The sequence below is a fragment of the Hylobates moloch genome, unplaced genomic scaffold (genome assembly GCF_009828535.3).
Source record: "Hylobates moloch isolate HMO894 unplaced genomic scaffold, HMol_V3 SCAFFOLD_16, whole genome shotgun sequence".
NCBI lineage: Eukaryota > Metazoa > Chordata > Mammalia > Primates > Hylobatidae > Hylobates > Hylobates moloch.
In genome coordinates, this window is record NW_026652291.1 from 17,002,410 (window position 1) to 17,022,196 (window position 19,787).

At 38.2% G+C, this 19,787-nt stretch overlaps 1 protein-coding gene across 1 annotated transcript in view; it reads left to right on the forward strand.

Moving 5' to 3' along the window:
• Window positions 1-19,787, forward strand: part of PTPN21 (protein tyrosine phosphatase non-receptor type 21) — an 85,281-nt gene that overhangs the window by 27,823 nt on the left and 37,671 nt on the right. The window contains exons 3-6 of the mRNA XM_058429566.1: window positions 6,157-6,326; window positions 15,389-15,486; window positions 18,056-18,123; window positions 18,951-19,021. Of these exons, the coding sequence (XP_058285549.1) occupies window positions 6,157-6,326; window positions 15,389-15,486; window positions 18,056-18,123; window positions 18,951-19,021 (407 nt within the window). The remainder of the gene's footprint in view (window positions 1-6,156; window positions 6,327-15,388; window positions 15,487-18,055; window positions 18,124-18,950; window positions 19,022-19,787) is intronic.

Below are 19,787 nucleotides of genomic sequence, written 5' to 3' on the forward strand. Positions count from 1 at the left end.
ATTTATTCCTACATATTTTGTTCTTTTGGATATTACTATAAATGGAATTGTTTTCTTTTTTTGACATGTACATTGCTGGTATATAGCAGCTGATTTTTGCATGTTGATCTTGTACCCTGCAAACTTGACTGAACGTGTTACCTTGAGTAGGGGTGTGTGTGTGTGTGTGTGTGTCATGGTTGGAGGGTGGCTTTGGAGGATTTTCTATGTCTAGGATTATGTCATCTGTGCATAGAGATAGTTTTACTACTTCTTTCCAGTTTAAATGTCTTTTATTTTTCTTGCCTAATTGCTCTGGTTAGAACCTTCAGTACAATGTCAAATGGCAGTGGTGAACATGGGCATCGTTGTCTTGTTACTGATCTTAGGGGGAAAGCTTTCAGTCTTTCTCCATGGAGTATGATATTGTCTATGGGTTTTCCTAAATGCTCATTGTCATGTTAAGAAGCTCTTCTCTATTCTTCTATTCCTAGTTTTATAGGTGTTTTTTTTTATCATTAAGGATGTTGGATTTTGTCAAATGCTTTTTCTGCATCAGTTGAGATGATCATGTGTTTTTTTTTCTTTTGTCTTAGTAATATGGTATAATGATTTTGGGGGGTATTGTTTTACCACCCTTGCAGTCCTGGGATGAATAACACTTAGTCGTGGTGTATAATCCTTTTAGTGTGCTGTGTTAGACTCAGTTTTTTATATTTGCTTAGGATTTTTGCATCTCTATTTATAAGGGATGTCAGTCTATAGTTTTCTTGTGGTTATCTTTTGTCTGGCTTTGGTATTAGGGTAATGCTGGCCTATAGATTGAGTTAGAAAGTATTCTCTCCTTTTCCTTGATTTTCGTGCTCACTCCCCACCTTGTTTGTTTTTTGAATGGATTTTAAATTATTTTGGAAAGTTAATTATTCAGATTCTTAAGGTTGTTATCCAAGATGAGCCAAAAAAAAAAAAAAAAGGTCTTACCCAGGAAAAATCTTTACCTGATGAGAATTTAATCACAATACTTTGTTGTTCAAGCTCCACCTGCCTATTTTAGAAACAGATGATATTGTAGTCATAAAATCTCATGGAATCAGATGTTGTAACTTGATTATGTATGTGTAGAAATTCTAAGAGAGCATTCAATCCCAGGATTATAATGTTACGATAATTTAGTTACCCATATGTATATAAACATTTCTAGCAGCAATTTTAGAAATATAATACCTCCTTGGAGGTATTTAACAAGATATAAATTTGATTTTTGGCTAGCTTTCACTACTTCTTAAGATAGAACTTGAACATTGGGGCAGGTCCCAAAGCAAATACTTTAACTACAATAGTTATGCAGGAGAAAGTCATGTAAACAATCTATTCTTGACAAGCTACAAAGTCAATATTCAAATGTCCCAAATCTTAGACTCCTTTATTTAAAAGAGCTAACCAACAAAGAATTTACTAAGCCCACCATTCTTTTTTTTTTTTTTTTTTTTTTTTTTGAGACAATCTTGCTCTGTCGCCCAGGCTGGAGTGCAGTGGTACAGTGGCATGCTCTCGGCTCACTTCCGCCTCCTGGGTTCAAGCAATTCTCTTGTCTCAGCCTCCTAAGTAGCTGGGATTACAGGCACCCTCCACCATACCTGGCTAATTTTTTGTATTTTTAGTAGAGATGGAGTTTCACCATGTTGGCCAGGCCAGTCTCGAACTCCTGACCTCAAGTGATCCGCTGGCCTCAGCCTCCCTAAGTGCTGGGATTACAGGCACAATCCACCATGCCTGGCCTAAGCCCAGCATTCTTTTCAGCTGTTTGTACCTTTAGATAAAGTTCTTGCTACTCTCTTCTGTGGTCTATAATTTGTGAAAAACTAATTATGATGCAATTTCAACAAATGTATTTGTTCAGTTCTATTTGATTTTCTAATTTATGTTGCATGAGTAATAGATGCACTGATAAAGTTAGCATATTTTAACAGTTTTCCTTTCAGAATGTGCTTTTTAACAGAATGCTAGCAGATTGTTCAGCTGTTATTTTTTTAAATTATATTACAGTCCATTCACAAAAGGTACAACCACAAATTATACAATAAACCAGAAATTTTATAATTCTGTTTTTGTATTTGGAACAGTCTACAGTCCAACTGTATTTAAAGGGAAAGTTAATGTATTCAAAGGGTATTTTTAAGACCTTTTCATTTTGGTTAAAAATGATGACATACAGCCAGGCGTGGTGGCTCACGCCTGTAATCCCAGCACTTTGGGAGGCTGAGGCGGGCAGATCATGAAGTCAGGAGTTCGACACCATCTTGGCCAACATGGTGAAACCCCGTCTCTACTAAAAAATGAAAAAAAAAAAAAAAAGCTGGGCGTGGTGGCAGGTGCCTGTAATCCTAGCTACTTGGGAGGCTGAGGCAGGAGAATCACTTGAAACTGGAAGGCAGAGGTTGCAGTGAGCTGAGATCGCACCATTGCACTCTAGCCTGGGCAACAAGAGTGAAACTCCGTCTCAAAAAAAAAAAAAAAATGACGTACCGTTAACTACCAAAACAGTTTTAGATCCTAAAAGATTCCTAATCTGGGATTATAGACCAAATGTGGTACATTCAGTCCAAAACTTGTGTTCTAAGATGGAACAGAAAACAAACATAGTAACAGAAATGTATTTTGTTGTAATCAAATACATGTAGGTAATTTTAAAAGTCTTCTGAGGAGAGGAGTCAATAATTGATTTTGTTGGTGGTGGAGAGAATGGGTGAAACTAAATAATATTTTTTAAAATATAGTGGTTTTCAGGCTGGCACAGTGGCACACTCCTGTAATCCCAGCACTTTGGGAAGCTGAGACGGAAAGATCACTTGAAGCCAGGATTTTAAGATCAGCTTGGGCAACATAGTGAGACCCTCTCTTGACCAAAAAAAAAAAAAAAAGTTAGCCTGGTGTGGTGGCATGCACCTGTTGTCTAGCTACTTAGGGGGTTGGGGCGGAAGGATCACTTGAGCCTGGGAGTTTGAAGTTGCAGTGAGCTGTGATCATGTCAGTACACTCCCGCCTGAGTGATAGAGTGAGACTCTCTCTCAAAAAATAAAATATAATGGTTTTCTAATAGGAAAATGTACTTATTGGATAAGGGTAGTTTTCCCTTATCCAATCCTCATGATAGGATTGTGAGGGAGATATTACTTTATTTTACACTTGAGAAAACCAAATTGGATTGATTGACTTTATTATTTCACTCCTGGTAAGTTAACTGTTGGAAATCAAACTCAGAACTTTGGACTTAAGCATCAAGCTCTTTCTATTAAACCAGATTTTTGTTTTCTATAAGTTGCAGTTTAAAAAAAGAAAAGAACAGTACTTGTTTTCTATAAATGTATGATACATATTCTATGCTTACAGATAATAAGCAATTCATTTTAAAATGTCATAACTTCAGAATATAATTAACAGTGGGACTTGGCCTTTCAGATATATTACAGTGTGCTTGGATTTTCAAAAATTTTATTTGCATGCAGCTTGTCAAGGATTTTTTTTTTTTTAAAGGCAGGGTCTCACTTTGTTACCCAGGCTGGAGTGCAGTGGTGCAGTCTTAGCTGACTGCAGCCTCTGTCTACCTCCTGGGTTCAAATGATCAGCCTGCCAAGTAAATGAGACTACAGGCGCACGCTACCACATCTGGCTAATTTTTTTTTTTTTTTTGCAGAGACAGTGTTTCGCCATGTTGCCCAGATTGGTCTCAAACTCCTGGGCTCAAGAAATCTTCCCACTTCAGCCTCCCAAAATGCTGGCATTCCGGGTGTGTGCCACCACGCCCAGCCAAAGATAAGGTTTTATATAACTTTCTCTTGCATAACTTTGGAGGAGCAGTGTAGTGTAGTACAAAGTCATCAAACTTTAAAGGACACAAGAAATACCTAGGAGATTAACAGCTTTTTAGGGCCCAAGAAACGCTCTGGGTACTTCTGGTAGAGGTAGTCCAGGGACAATACTTGGGGGAAACACTGGCTTTGAGGTTTTACACAGATAAAAATACCTACTTCATAAATTAGTGATGGTGATTTAATCTATGGCATCTCTACAGTTCTTGGAATAGAACCTGTTACATAGGAAATGTTCAAAATATTCCATTCTTGTGTGGTGACTTGGGTGGCAACTAAGAAGCAAGAGAATATTCCTTCTTTACATTCAACAAAATTTATTGAATTCCAGCAGTATTCTAGGGATTTGTGGATATAGGGGAAAATGGGCACATTCTTCACTCTTGTTGAATTTATTTGATGAACTCATTTTAAAGGTATAGTTCTTACCTTGTTAAAAATAATAAAATGACTATTGAGTGCATGTTTGCATAATCTTTTCCCTTGCAAATTAAAGTTTTATTTTTTACTTGAATGAGGATTGCAGGTCAAAGAAATGCCCTTTTATTTCTTAGTTTTCTTGTTGCTTTAAATCTATACTATCCAATACAGTAGCCACTAGATACTTGCAGCTATTTAAGTCAATTAAAATTGTATAATATTAAAAATACAGCTCCTCGGTGGCACTACCACATTTCAAGTACTCAGTAGCCACATGTGGCTGGTGGCTGCTTTATTGGACAATGCAGATGTAGATCATTTCCATCATCACACTAAGTTCTGTTGGGACAGTGTTATTCTGGAGTGTACAACTACAAAGCAGTGATTTTCCAATTGTCTTAATCTGTAGATTGATTTTGAGGCAAGTATTAGCAGTGGCTTCAGGCTGTCATTTCAGCTCGTAAGTGCATTAATACCCTTTCAGGTTGAACAGGCCCAGGGCTAGTATTGATTTACCTTAACAGTTTTATTTCACAGCAAGTGAGATCTAAATGCTAAGACATCCGGGCATTTTCTTTAAACTTCTGAGTAATACACTAACGTTATTTTACTGCATTAGTCATAGCTTTTCTCATGCACTCTGTGTGTGTGTGTGTGTGTGTGTGTGTGTGTGGAGAGAGAGAGAATTCACCTTCACAGCATTATAATTGTTTTAAATGTGCATCTAATGAAATTTTGGGGACAAAAGGGTAAAGAAGAGTTGGAATTGCATCTGAATACTAGAACTGAATACTAGAATCCATGGTACTTACATGAAATAATTTCTTTTATAGAAACCAAAACTAAGAGTAGTGAAAAGTTGGTTTAACACTGTTTACTCAGCATTCTACTGGGTAGAACCCCAGTTATGATTATTTAAAAATATTAATTATGAGGCTGGGTGCGGTGGCTCATGCCTGTAATCCTAGCACTTTGGGAGGCCAAGGTGGGCGGATCAACTGAGGTCAGGAATTCGAGACCAGCCTGACCAACATGGTAAAACCCTGTCTCTACTAAAAATACAAAAAATTAGCTGGGTGTGATGGTGCATGCTATAATCTTGGCTATTCTGGAGGCTGAGGCAGGAGAATGACTTGAACCTGGGAGGCGGAGGTTGCAGTGAGCTGAGATTGCGCCACTGCACTGTAGCCTGGGCAACAGAGTGAGAATCTATCTCAAAAAAAAAAAAAAAAAAAAAAATATATATATATATATATATAGACATACACACAGACACACACATATATATAGTATAAATATACATATACACATTTTAACAACAACAAAGTACACATATACACATTTTTGTTTAACAACAACAAAATACACATATACACCTTTTAACAACAACAAAAATACAGAAGAATTTATATGTATATATGTGTATATGTGTAAATATGTATATATGTATACACATATGTGTATACATATATACGTATATATACACGTGTATATATACGTATATATGATAAAGTTAGTGTTTTAGTAATTGAAAAACCAAGGATAAATTCTTCTGTATTTTTGTTGTTGTTAAAATCTGCATATAAAATTGAGTAGCACCCACTACATTCCAATGTCTAGGTCGTGAATGTATTTTTTTTGTTCAGAGTTCAGTAAATGATAAGCAAGTGCAGTGGAGTTTTTGCCTCTGTTTTGTGAATATGAGTAGCTATTTACAGTTAGGTCTTACCTCCTTTTTTTCCTTCAGTTTTTGCTGTTGTTCTTCTCTGAGAAGAAAGGCAATAAGAGACTGCTGTCATTTGGTCACAGGTCAGGGATTAGTGCAACTGAAGTCATTGAAATCCTTTGGCATGTTATTGCCTCCTTCAGTGACCTTCTGTCTTTCCAGGTCACTTACTTCAGCCTCTGGTACTACAACAAGCAAAATCAGCGCCGGTGGGTAGATTTGGAAAAACCTTTGAAGAAGCAGCTGGATAAATATGCATTGGAACCTACCATCTATTTTGGAGTGGTGTTTTATGTGCCTTCAGTTTCTCAGCTGCAGCAGGAGATTACCAGGTGAGAAATTACATGCCGTTTGTTTTTAGGAAATAGTCTAGTGAGATGTAAAAAGTGAAACTAAGGTTGAAGTCAGAAGATAAGTTTGAAACTTTGCCCTCTCGCCCCACATTTTTAGCCACAGTATTACAAAGAGATTCTCATATGTGGCATGTCAGAGTGTTTTACTACATGTTGGGTAACTTATGGGTTCACTAGGCACAAAGGAATAATTAAAGGGAAAAATGATGGATTTACCCTATCTGTGAACTCTTCTTGTAGTGATGTTACCTTTAATGTTTTTGTTGTTTTGTTTCTGATCTTTTGTAACAAGGAAAGGAGAGAAGAGATTTTAGAAAATTAGTCACAAAATCTGTCTTCATTCCTCAAGGAAATGTGCTGAAAGGCTCCTAGAATTCTCTGCCTCTAGCTGTATTCTGTAGACAGGTTGGGGAGGGAGTACAGAGGAGAGGGAGGGAAGTGTTTAAGATCAGGAAATTTTGGCCAATAAGTGCACTGAATAGGGACAAAAGCAGAAAGGGAAGATGATATTAAGGAGCAGAATAGAGGAACTAAGTGTTCTTATTCTTTTTCCCCCTGAAGACAACGAAAAAAGGAATACAATTTGAGTTCCTGAGCCTGCCTTTCAAAGTTCTCTGAATCCCATCACTACCTTACCTTTTTAACCCTATTTAATGTTACTTTTGAATGTTAAATATGTTCAAAAATGAAGTAGCTGTGCTACTTCAAGGGCCCGAAAAACATGCTGCATGCCCTTTCATCTTTGTGTCCTAGATCTTTCTCTCATATGTATTTACTGGAATCCTGTTTGCCTCCTGAGTTGTGGTTCAGAACGTACCTCCTCCATGAAGCATCTATGACCCCAGGATAGAATGAGTTTTGGCTTACGACCTAGAATTTGATTCTACTTGTGTTAAGATGGTAATTGTCATACTCTGTTATTAGGATTGTGCGTGTATCTTTTTCCTAGGTTTTAAGCCCATGTTTTCTTTAGCTTTGCTTAATGATATCTTACACAGTGCCTTGCAGATAGTAAGAACCTGGTACTGTCCCATGTTTGTGGAGTGCTGTTTGAGTCTGCCAGTTAATGATTAGGAGAGAATGGAAAGTCAAAGCAGTAGGGATCCAGTGGCAGGATAAACACAAACTGACTGTAAAAGTCTGAGATGGAAATATTGAAGAGAAAAGTGGAAGCCAGAAGGAAAAAGCCTGAACTGATCACTTTAACTCATTTAAACATTTACTGAAGATATGCTCTAAGAATTGTGTTGAATAGAGCGGGAGGTGAATATGCTTTAATCCCACCCTGGAGGAGCTGCTCACAGTCTGGTGGAATTGGCAGTTCATATAAATAGATGGTATCCTATGATAATAAATGCTTTAATTAAAGCTGTGGATTCCTAGGGGTGGGGCAAGGGGAACTTGAACAGGAAAAGTAGAGAGACTGACTTTTAAATTGACTTTAGAAATGTTCTAGAGGGAATAGTTTTTGCAAAGCAGGGGGAATAATCAAAATGATTACATATCTTCAGGAAGTTTTAGGTATTACCTAGAAAGGAGGTTTTAAAAATAGGCATTAGCAATAAAGTCATGGTACAATGAGGAAGAGATTTTCAAATTTAATGGAATCATTAAATTTACATTTTACAAAGATCACCCATCATAGAAGGTAGATCAGAGATGGCAAGACTATAGGCAAGACACCAGTTTAGGAATACCTGTGCCATAATCTAGGCATAGGTTTACAATATAGAACTGAACAGAAAGGCATTAGCTGGATTGAGAGAGAATGGGCCTATTAGAGTCAATCAATAGGATTGCTCATTGATCAGGTATAGGAGCACCTGATAGAGAAGTTGTATCAGTAAGGATTAAGTATAGCTATATATAACAAAAACACTAAATATCATTGGCTTCTGTGAGAGAAGTTCAGAAGTCAGCCTTGCAGAGCTTGTCTGACAGCTCCACAGAGTCTTCAAGGATGCTCGCTGTTTCTCTTAGTGCTCCAGCATCCTCAGCGCATCCTTTCCATGCACTAGGTTATCTCTTGGTCCAAGATATCCAGAGTTCTGACTATCACCATAGTCAGAAAGCAGATGAGTGGTTTCCTAGGAATGGGGTAGAAATTGGAGAGAAAGATTATGAGGGGTGCAAGGAAACTTTTGCAGTTGGTCAGTATGTACCTCATCTTGTAGTGATGGTTTCATGGATATATGCATGTGTCCAAATTGTACACTTGAAATTTGAACAGCTTATTTGTATGCCAATTATACCTCAAAAATGGTGTTCTAAAAAAACCCACTCAAAGATATTGGAAGAAAACAAAGGGGGAGGGCCAGGCGTGGTGGCTCACACCTGTAATCCCAGCACTTTGGGAGGCCGAGGGGGCCAGATCACCTGAGGTCAGGAGTTCGAGATCAGCCTGATCAACATGGAGAAACCCCATCTCTACTAAAAATACAAAATTAGCCAGGTGTGGTGGCGCATGCCTGTAATCCCAACTACTCAGGAGGCTGAGGCAGGAGAATTGCTTGAACTCGGAAGGCGGAGGTTGCAGTGAGCCGAGATGGCACCGCTGCACTCCAGCCTGGGCAACAAGAGTGAAACTCTGTCTCAAAGAAAAGAAAGAAAACAAAGGGGGAGAACAACAATCTGAATAATACACCTTCAGAAAGTACAGACTTAACAGAAAAATATGACCACAAAGCAGCAGAAATCTGCCACCTGATACTATAAGATGAACTTAAAAAATTAAGAAAATAACAGATGATATGAAAGAACCATTTAAATCTGAATTAGAAAAGCTTGGGAATAATTTGTCTTTGTAACAGGTGAATATGAAAATAGCTGCAAAAACAATTAGAAATTTTGAAATGATGAAACTATAAAAGTATAGAAGACAAGATAAAAAATAGATGTAATAGGATTCCCTAAAGGAAAAAGCCAAAACATTCTTCTAACAGTATGATCTAAGGCAAAACATTGGCAAAGAACAAATTCCAAAAACTATATAACAAATTCTATATTCTAGCTATAACACATTCTAAAAACTTCCTTGAAAGGAAAATGACTTGAAGCTCTCTATTGAAAAGGCACACTGTGTACCTGGTATGGTCAGTCCAGAGCAATCAGTGCCAACACATTCTGCAAAGTCACCGGAAATTGGGCATCCAGACTAAAACTGTTATAAAATTAAGAAAATAAGATTTGTATCAAACTTCTGGAAAAACACTTCATGCCAACAGACAAAAAAGTAACATTTAACATCCTCAGGGAAAGGAAATAGGAGGCAATGATTATATATCTAGCAAAAACAACCTGCAAATATATCTTAGCATGGGCTGCCATAACAAAATATTATAGACTGGGTAGCTGATGTATTTTCTCAGTTTGGAGATCTGAGCATGGTTGAGGTCTCATGAGGGTTCCCCTCCTGGCTTGCAGAACTTCTGGCCGAGTCCTCACATGGCAGAGCGAGCAAACACTTTGGTGCGTGGAGTTTTTACTTGCAAAAGAGGAAATTTTGTTTCAATTGTCGATAGTCATGCCTCAGATAAACCTCAGTGGCTGTGATACTGCCACTGCACAAAGCTTGGAAATTTTGACCATCATAAAGAATACAACTGGGCTGGGTACGGTGGCTCATGCCTGTAATCCTAGCACTTTGGGAGGCCGAGGCGGGTGGATCACTTGAGGTCAGGAGTTTGAGACCAGCCTAGCCAACATGGTGAAACCCCGTCTCTACTAAAAATACAAAAATTAGCCGAATGTGGTGGTGCACGCCTGTAATCCCAGCTACTCAGGAGGCTGAGGCAGGAGAATCGCTTGAACCCGGGAGGTGGAGGTTGCAGTGAGTTGAGATCATGCCACCGCACTCCAGCCTGGGCGATGGTGAGAGCCCATCTCAAACAAAACAAAACAAAAAAAAGAACAAAACTACATGGATTAAAACATATCAAATATATCTTAAAATTCACGAATTCATAATACTTAAAAAAAAACAAACCTCATTTGTCACCTTTGAAACTTACTAGAGTACAATTCATTACTCTGAATGGCAGTAAATTTATCCTATCTTTTCTTTATAGACTATATAAAGAGGTAACAATCATCAGTATTGGCTAAAACCTTTGGGTAAAGGGAACAGGCTGGCATCATCTGAACTCAGTGGGCAATGTCAGCATCACTGTAAGTGGGACAACCAAATACCATTTCTTCTGATGTGATACATCAGGAAGTACCAGGCACCACCAATGAAAATGACTAAAATGAACTTGTATCGAAGCAAATTTATAGTCTGCACTGTTCAATAAGGTAGTTGTTAGCTACATGTGGTTAATTAAAGTTAATTAAAATTAATACAATTAAAAATTTTCTTGCACTACCTACAGTTCAGGTACTGAATAGCCACATGTGGCTAATGGCTACTATATTGGGCAGCGCAGATATAGATAATTTCTATCACTGCAGAATGTTCTATTAGACAGTGCTGCTCTAAATCTAATGATTAGTTTTCAGGAAAGATGTGAGAACATGTAAACTTGCCAAATGACCCCATGAGACTACAATCAGAAAAGTCCAGAAGGCAGGAAATTCTACATGACAAATGGCTCCATTTCTGTTAATAACATGAAAATAAAAGGTAATAAAAACTTTCTTTTTTATAGCAAGAGAGATTTAGAAACATCCATTAATTGTAATCTGTAGACCTTGTTTGGATTCTAATTTAAGAAAATTGTAAAAATGCATTTTTGAGGCAATCATGAAAATTGCATATGAATCAGGTATTGGGTAGTATGAAGATGTTCATTTTGTTGGATGTGATAAAAATGTAGTTACATTTTTAAAAAATAAGGCTTACTTTTTAGGGACACGTACTGAAGTACCACGATGTCTGGGATTTGCTGTAAAACACTGGCGGTGGAGGGGGCAAAGGACAGGATGGATGGAGAAAACGTGGTAGGCATAAGGTTGATGGGTGAGGCACCATGATAAGGAGATAGGGTGACTATACTTAATGTCTATACATGTATTTCAGAATTTCCAAAGTAAAACTTAAAAAATAAAAATGCTGATGCCTACACATTGCCTTCTATTACTAGTGTAAGAAAAACAGATGAAGAAAAAAGACAGCCTCTTCATACATTATTTGGAATTTCTGTTGTGCAAAATGGGGTCACCTAATTTATTATATAATTATTGTCATATATTGTACGAAATATTTTATATTGGAATGTTGATCAGTAACTTGATACAGATTTAGATAAAATATGTAATCAGCGTATTTTGACTTTCGGGCAAGTTTATGGAATACTTGCTTTTGAATTAAAACGTGCAATTTCTTTTATTCCTTGGCTGACAGTTTTGAATTCAGGTCTGCATGTTACATTTTATTACTGCTTTGTTTTTTTCCTATTATTTCATTCTTGTTGCTCGGTTGCCAGGCTGGAGTGCAGTGCCGCGATCTTGGCTCACTGCAATGTCTGACTCCCGGGTTCAAGCAATTCTCCTGCCTCAGCCTCCAAAGTAGCTGGGGTTACAGGTGCCCACCACCATGCCCGGCTAATTTTTGTATTTTTAGTAGAGATGGAGTTTCACCATATTGGCTAGGATGGTCTCGACCTCCTGACCTTGTGATCCACCTGCCTTGGCCTCCCAAAGTGCTGGGATTACAGGCATGAGCCACTGCACCCGGCCTGCAAAAATATTGAAATAACATATTTATAAGCCATCATCAGCCCCACCAATATATAGAAATTTTAGCAAAAAGTGTTTAGCAGAAAGTGATAATGTCATTGAAGTGAAATTTCTTGGCCATCTGCTCCTACAGTAAATACTTCTTTAAGAAAAACATATTTATGCCTGGGTGTGGTGGCTCATGCCTGTAATCCCACACTTTGGATGGCCGAGGTGGGAGGATTGCTTGAGCTCAGGAGTTTGAGACCAGCCCAGGCAACATAGAGAGATCCTGTTTCTACAAAAATTTGAAAACAATTTAGCCAGGTGTGGTGGTGTACACCTGTGGTCCCAACTACTCAGGAGGCTGAGGCTCGAGGATCACTTGAGTCCAGGAGGTTGAGGCTGTAGTGAGCCATGATTACGCCATTGCACTCCAGCCTGGACTATAGAGCAAGACCCTGTCTCAAAAAAAAAAAAACAAAACTGTCCGTCTGTGTATCCATCCATCCATCCATCCATCCATCCATCCATCCATCCATTCATCCATCCCTAGTGGCTTCCATTAAAGGATTTGAGGGATAATACAGTAACATATAATAACAACCACTTATGTTTTTTACTGTATATTAGACACTGTCCCAAGTACTTTATTAATTCTCATAACAAATCCTATGATGTAGGTGCTATTATCTCTATTTTGTAGATGAGGAAACCAAGACACAGAAGGGTTGAACACCTTGCCCAAGGTCACACTGCTAGTATGTACTGGAACTGGGACTCAAGCAGGCTGGCTCCTGAGTCCTTGCTCTCAACCATTGTGTTTTGTGGACTGTCATGTAAAATACTAAATGAATAAAAATACTAGAAATATCTATAACTGTAGATTTGTCGTGGTTAAGAACAAGACCTTTGGGTCATTCAGACTTGGGGATTCAAACTCCAGCTCAGTCTGGCTTTGTGCATTTGAGCATGTTGCTTAATCTCTGAGCTCCAGCTCTTCATCACTTAAAGGTAACTATTATTAAATAGTGGAGAAAGCAATTAAGAGGGATAATAATGAGTGTGACTATGCCTGGATTTTAGCTGTGAGCTTAATGGCAGCCAAAGCAAAAGAAGAAATATGAGTTCCATCATTCATTATGTAACACAAAGAAGCATACCTGTTTGCAAGCATGACACATTTTCCTGGTATATCATTTAAACAGAAACTTTCAGGTGTGATTTTTATATAAGACATTGAACCAGAAATGAATAAGTTAGAGCAAATACGGAAGAATCAATTCTCATAACAGTATGAGGCAAAAATATTTTTGTGGAAGGCTACATTAATTGGGTCCAAGTATGTTGCTTTTTCATGTTTTTTTGTTTTTTGTTTTGAGACAGAGTCTCTCTGTGATGCCCAGGCTGGAGTGCAATGGCACCATCTCAGCTCACTGCAACCTCTGCTTCCTGGGTTCAAGCGATTCTCCTGCCTCAGCCTCCCAAGTAGCTGGGACTACAGGCATGTGCCACCATGCCTGGCTAATTTTTGTATTTTTGTAGAGATGGGGTTTCACCATGTTGGCCAGCCTGGTCTCCAACTCCTGACCTCAAGTGATCCACCCGCCTTGGCCTCCCAAAGTGCTGGGATTACAGGCATGAGCCACCACACCCAGCCCTTTCTAGTGTTTTTGATTTAAGGAAAAGGCCTAGAATATTTAGAATGGAATCTGTGAATAGCATGTTCAACAGATGGACTTCCCTAAACACGCTGTCCCTCAGATAAGCTTCTGAAAGTAGCTGCCGTATAGAAAATCTCAAGTTTTTCTCTTTGGTGGATCCCAGAACTGCCAGCATCCCATTAGCTATGGAGGGAAATCCATGGGTTTGGCTGTTAGCAGGTGGAAGGAGAAAAGCTGGATCCAAATTCTTCTTACTTGAATGGATGGTGTTTTGGTCAGGTTCTTCGATAATAAAGAACAGAGGTTTACATGTCTGTGGCTGAAATAAGATGATAAAGACTTGTAAGAAATGATTAAAGGGGTGGGCTGTCAGAAGAATTCAAACATGAACTGTAACTGGGCTGCACTTCACAGGCACCAAATATGGAGGACAGTTTGGATTCCAGATGGCTCCATAGACTGCACTGGCAGAGTGTCTGTGATTTCCATTTAGTACGGTATCCCCAGCATCTAGAATAATGCTTAACATATAATAGACCCCAGTAATTACCTGTTGAGCAAATAAATAAAAGGAAGTAGTAAATCTTCACTCTAGAGCTTTATCAAAATGGAGAAGTGAGTGGCTTCAAGTACATGATTGATAACAGCTGCTGTTTGCCAGCTATGCTCTTAGTCCTTCACGTATATTATTATTTGAGTATGTTCAGTCCTGTGAAGGGGTGATGGTACCCTCATTTTACTGGCGGTAGAATTTAAATTCACCAGATTATGACTTGCCCAAGTTCGTGCAGAATACTAATTTGGAGAGTTCAGGTCTACTTGACTCTAAACCTTGTTCTGGTAACTGATGCCCTATATATTGAAAGTACAAACAGGGTGGTAAACAGAAGTAAACCCACATTACCAGATATTAAGAAAGCATCTTAACGGCTGTTTTGAGGGATTTCATCAGAAACATTTTAGTATCAGCCTGGTCTGAAATATCAGAAACCATTTTTCTCTGGCTTTACTTTCCAGTGCTAGGGAACTTCTACCAAACAAGGTAAGCGAACTCTTCTAAGTTACTAGTCAGAGTTTTTAAAGTAAAGATTAGCCACTGGCTTTCCATTTCTCCAACTGAAAAGAAATTGTAGGGACTGTTTTACAGGGCATGAAGCAGATGACTAATTGTCTTATAGGATCATTTTAATTTTGAAATAACTATAATCTGGGATAAGTAACTCATTAGATTGATTAAAGTATATGTGTAAGTGTCATGTGGTTGAGGACTTTCTCATCCTTGTTTGAAACCATCTAGGGGCTCTTTGTGGTGGTTCATGTCCGTAGTCCCAACATTTTGAATCCAAGCACTAGGATTGCTTGAGCCCAGGAGTTCGAGAACAGCCTGGGCAACATGGTGAAACTCCCATCTCTATAAAAAATAGAAAAATTTGTCAGGCATAGTGGTGTGCACCTGTAGTCCCAGCTACTCAGGAGGCTGAGGTGGGAGGATCACCTAAGCTTAGGGAGGTCGAGGCTACAGTGAGCAGTGATCATGCCACTGCACTCGACCCTGGGCAACAAAGAGAGACCCTATCTAAAAAAAACAAAACAAAACAAAACCGTGTGAGATTAAGGTTTTATTTCACTGGTTTGTGCTTCTCTACCAAATTATGGTTAAATGCATTGTGTCTCAGTGAGATAATATTGACATTGACCTTATAAAACTGACTTTTTTTATAGGTATCAGTATTATCTGCAACTGAAGAAAGATATCTTGGAAGGAAGTATTCCTTGTACCTTAGAACAAGCAATTCAGCTAGCAGGCTTAGCTGTTCAAGGTAAATAAGATCAATTCATAATGAAATGGTTCTATCAGATTAAAATGTGTTGCAACAAAATAGCAAGGGATTTTTAAGTTAACTGACTGTCTATATACATCTTTAGTAGTGTTTATATATTAGTGAAATACTCTGTTATCTAAGGGGCTTCCTTTTGGGAAGAAATGAACTTGGAATACCTCCATGAAATATGAGACTTCTGGAAGTTAATCATGTTATAGGTCAACAGAGCAAACAGCACAATAAATAGAAGTATGCATATATGTGTGTATACACACACATATGTACAATCATATGCCAAATGACATTTCATTCAACAAAAGACCTCATATAGGACAGTGGTCCCATAAAATTATAACACTGTATTTTTAGTGTACCTTTTCTGTGTTTAGATACACAAACACCATTGTGTTACAGTTGCCTACAGTATTCAGTACAGTAACATGCTGTATAGGCTTCTATGAGCAATAGGTTATACAATATAGCCTAGGTGTGGAGTAGGCTACACAATATAGCCTAGGTGTGGAGTAGGCTACACAATATAGCCTAGGTGTGGAGTAGGCTACACAACCTAGGTTTGTGTAAGTATACTCTGATGTTTGCACAGTGACAAAATCTCCTAATGATGCCTTTCTCCACACATTCTCATCCTTAAGTGACACATGACTATATACATATACATTTATCAATACTATGCTATATATTCGTCTAGTTCAAAGACTTTATCTGCTAATAGGTCATATTTTAAGAAGAAAGATATACCAGTGAGTTTGATGAGGTTATATTCACTTACAGTTTAAGTACACTTCATTTGTTTGGTTTCTTTTTATTTATTTCAATAGGTTTTTGGGGAACAGGTGGTGTTTGCTTACATGAATAAGTTCTTCTTATTTATTTAGTTACTTTTTTTTTTGAGATGGAGTCTCACTCTGTGGACCAGGCTGGAGTGCAGTGGCACGATCTCGGCTCACTGCAACCTCCGCCTCCTGGGTTCAAGCAATTCTCCTGCCTCAGCCTCCTGAGTACCTGGGATTACAGATACCTGCCACCCCACAGACCCAACTAATTTTTGTATTTTTAATAAAGATGGGGTTTCACCATGTTGGCCAGGCTGGTCTCAAACTCCTGACCTCAAGTGATCCACCTGCCTCAGCCTTCCAAAATGCTGGGATTACAGATATGAGCCACCGTGGCTGGCCATGGTTACATGAATAAGTTCTTTAGTGGTGATTTCTGAGATTTGGGTGTACCCATCACCTGAGCAGTGTACCCTGTACCCCATGTATAGGCTTTTATCCCTCACCCCACTCCCACTTGTTTGGTTTCTTAAATGGTTGTCCTGAATTATGCAGTAATATCATCAATCGTGATAGATAAAGATGGCTGGGTGCAGTGTCTCACGCCTCTAATCCCAGCACTTTGGGAGGCCAATGTGGGAGGATTGCTTGAGTCCAGGAGTTCGAGACCAGCCTGGGCAACATAGCAAGACCTCATCTTTAAAGTGTACATATATAAATAAAGATTCTGCATTTCACCAGCATTTTTGAATTGTTTTTTTTCATTTTTACATGTCTGATATACATGTATTTATATGTATGTGTGTATTTTCTTTTTTTTTGGAGAGAGTCTTACTCTGTTGCCCAGGCTCGAGTGCAGTGATGTGATCGTGGCGCACTGCAGCCACAACCTACTGTGCTCAAGTGATCCTCCCACCTGAGCCTCCCAAGTAGCTGTGACTACAGGTGTGCACTACCATGCCTGGCTAATTTTTAAAATTTTTTGTAGAGATAGGGTCTTGCTATGTTGCTAGGCTAGTCTCAGACTCTTTGGCTCAAGCTATCCTCCCTCCTTGGCTTACTGAAGTGCTGGGATTATAGGTGTGAGCCACTGTGCCTGCCGGGAAGATTTCTGACGGGGCATTATTTCGAACAATAACTGGCATTTAGCCTTGGGAGTGAAATTTAATCAGAATAATTATTAATAAAACTCCTTCAGCTATAAGTAGGCATGGAGACATGTATCATTTTTAAACAAATGCCTGATGCACATGGAGCCACATTCCTTTTCAAGGTACTTTAGATTTTCTTAAGTATCATTTTTGGCTTTAAGAATTACTTTTTCATAAGCATTTTGCTGAATTGTCAATTTTTTTAAAAAAATTAATTTCAAAACAAATATATCTTGCTGTAATATATTCAAGTGGTCTAAGTCCATTCCCCAGAGGTCATCAGTACTGTTGACGATTTGGTTTCTCCTTGACATTTTCCTGTACATAGCAAGCATATATGATTACAGGGTAGGTTTTGTTTGCATTTTAACTATAAAATGAGATCATATTACATACAGCTTGCAACTTGTTTTTTTATTTAACTCATAGGCATTTTTCCAAGCCAAGACTCATATCTACCTAATTAACATTTTTAAAAAGATACTTTTTATAGCTATAACAAATTTGACTTCTGAAATATTAGCATACCATCTAGATATACTGCATATTGAATTTTGTTGTGCATAATTTGCAATGCAATTTAAATATAATTAACATGTGAATATTTGTCATTCTATATAGCGGATTTTGGTGACTTTGATCAGTATGAATCCCAGGACTTTCTTCAGAAATTTGCCTTGTTTCCTGTGGTAAGACTTCTTTTGACACTGGGCCTTTTAAAAGAAACAGTTTATTCCTATACCCTTAATAATCCCTGAAATGAAATCCGTATGATAGACTTACTGTCAGGAATAGGATTATAAAAAAAAATTCCCTCTTATAAACATCTCAAGTGTGACTGCTTTCCCTGTCGTAGTCATCTTGGTCCTTGTGAACCCACAGAAACTGAAGGGTCTGTAGTCACTGCACTGTGCCTGGAAACATTTGTTTTCTATTTGAATGTGAGTTTAAAAAGAAGGATTCATTTTCAGCTTCTCAGGAAGCATGTACAGGTTTTGCTTTTAACTGAAGGTTTGAAACCTTACAAAATTATATTGAGGAATGAATGTCACTTCTCATCAGCAATTTAAAAAGTAGATGACAGAGACACTGCCTTCTACTTTTATAAAGTCATTACTGATGGAAGAGACATGGAAACTGCATTGCAACAACTAAGGAAGGTGTGGTATGCTCTTCTGAGCGTCTACACAGCCAGCCAGAGAATGCACAAGATGTTTTTATCTTGCTAGTCTCAGGACTGGCTGACCACTGTCACCAACTTGAAATAACTCAGCTGAAACTTTCCCTGGGATGAATTGAGAAGGTGGGGCAAGTTGTTTTTTTTTTTTTTGGCTCTTGTGAGAAGCCACTTAATTCCTTAGAAAGATGATTACCTATGTAAGCAAAGCTCCCATATAGTAACAATAGTCATAATTTTGCCTGATAGTGACGAGAGTCATTAACAGTCAATGGCCATGATTCCTTCTAAGAAATTGGGGTGAATTGTCACATACTTACCACTATGTGTTTTCTTCAGGGATGGTTACAAGATGAAAAAGTATTGGAAGAAGCAACCCAAAAAGTGGCCTTACTACATCAGAAATACAGGTAACTCTAAGAAATAAGACATGGAAATAGCATAGAACCAATGTCCGCTTGAAATTGAAATATTCAATTAAATATTTAATTTACAGGATTAGTATTTATTTGCCCAACTAAATTTGTAACATTACTGCCACTGCTATTACAAGTATCCAACATTTATATAGCACTCACTATGTGCCATGTGCTGTTCTAAGTAAGCACTTACCCATATTACTCATTTATTATCCATGTTTTACCAGTGAGGACACTGAGGAAGTTGAAAGCAGCCAGTCATTGAAGGGTGCCCATTTTTTACTGCATATAGTAAAGGTTTGTTTGATAACCTCATCCTGTATAGGTTAATGTAAAATTAGGATGATTTGTTTTCTTTTATGATACAGCTTAGCAAGTACAGGGTTACTTCCCTCTCTATACCTATGGAAACTGTGTCTGTCACCTGGGGAGCTATGCTAAGAGCTATGGTGCTTATTACTCTGAACTATGCTTCTGCATAGCTTTGTATACTTGTACATATTGACGTTCTTTCATGATGAATCTCTGTGTTGCCTGTAAGAAAAAATACTCTTCTAGATAATGCTAGGTCTTATTCTAAACCAACTACCACACAGTTCCACATACAGATGCTCCTTGACTTATGATGGGGTTAAGTCCTGATAAACCCATAGTAAGTTGAAAATACTCTAAGTCGAGATATATTTAATACACCAGTCCTGCTGAACATCATAGCTTAGCCTAGCCTACCCTACCTGTTCTCAGAACACTTACATTA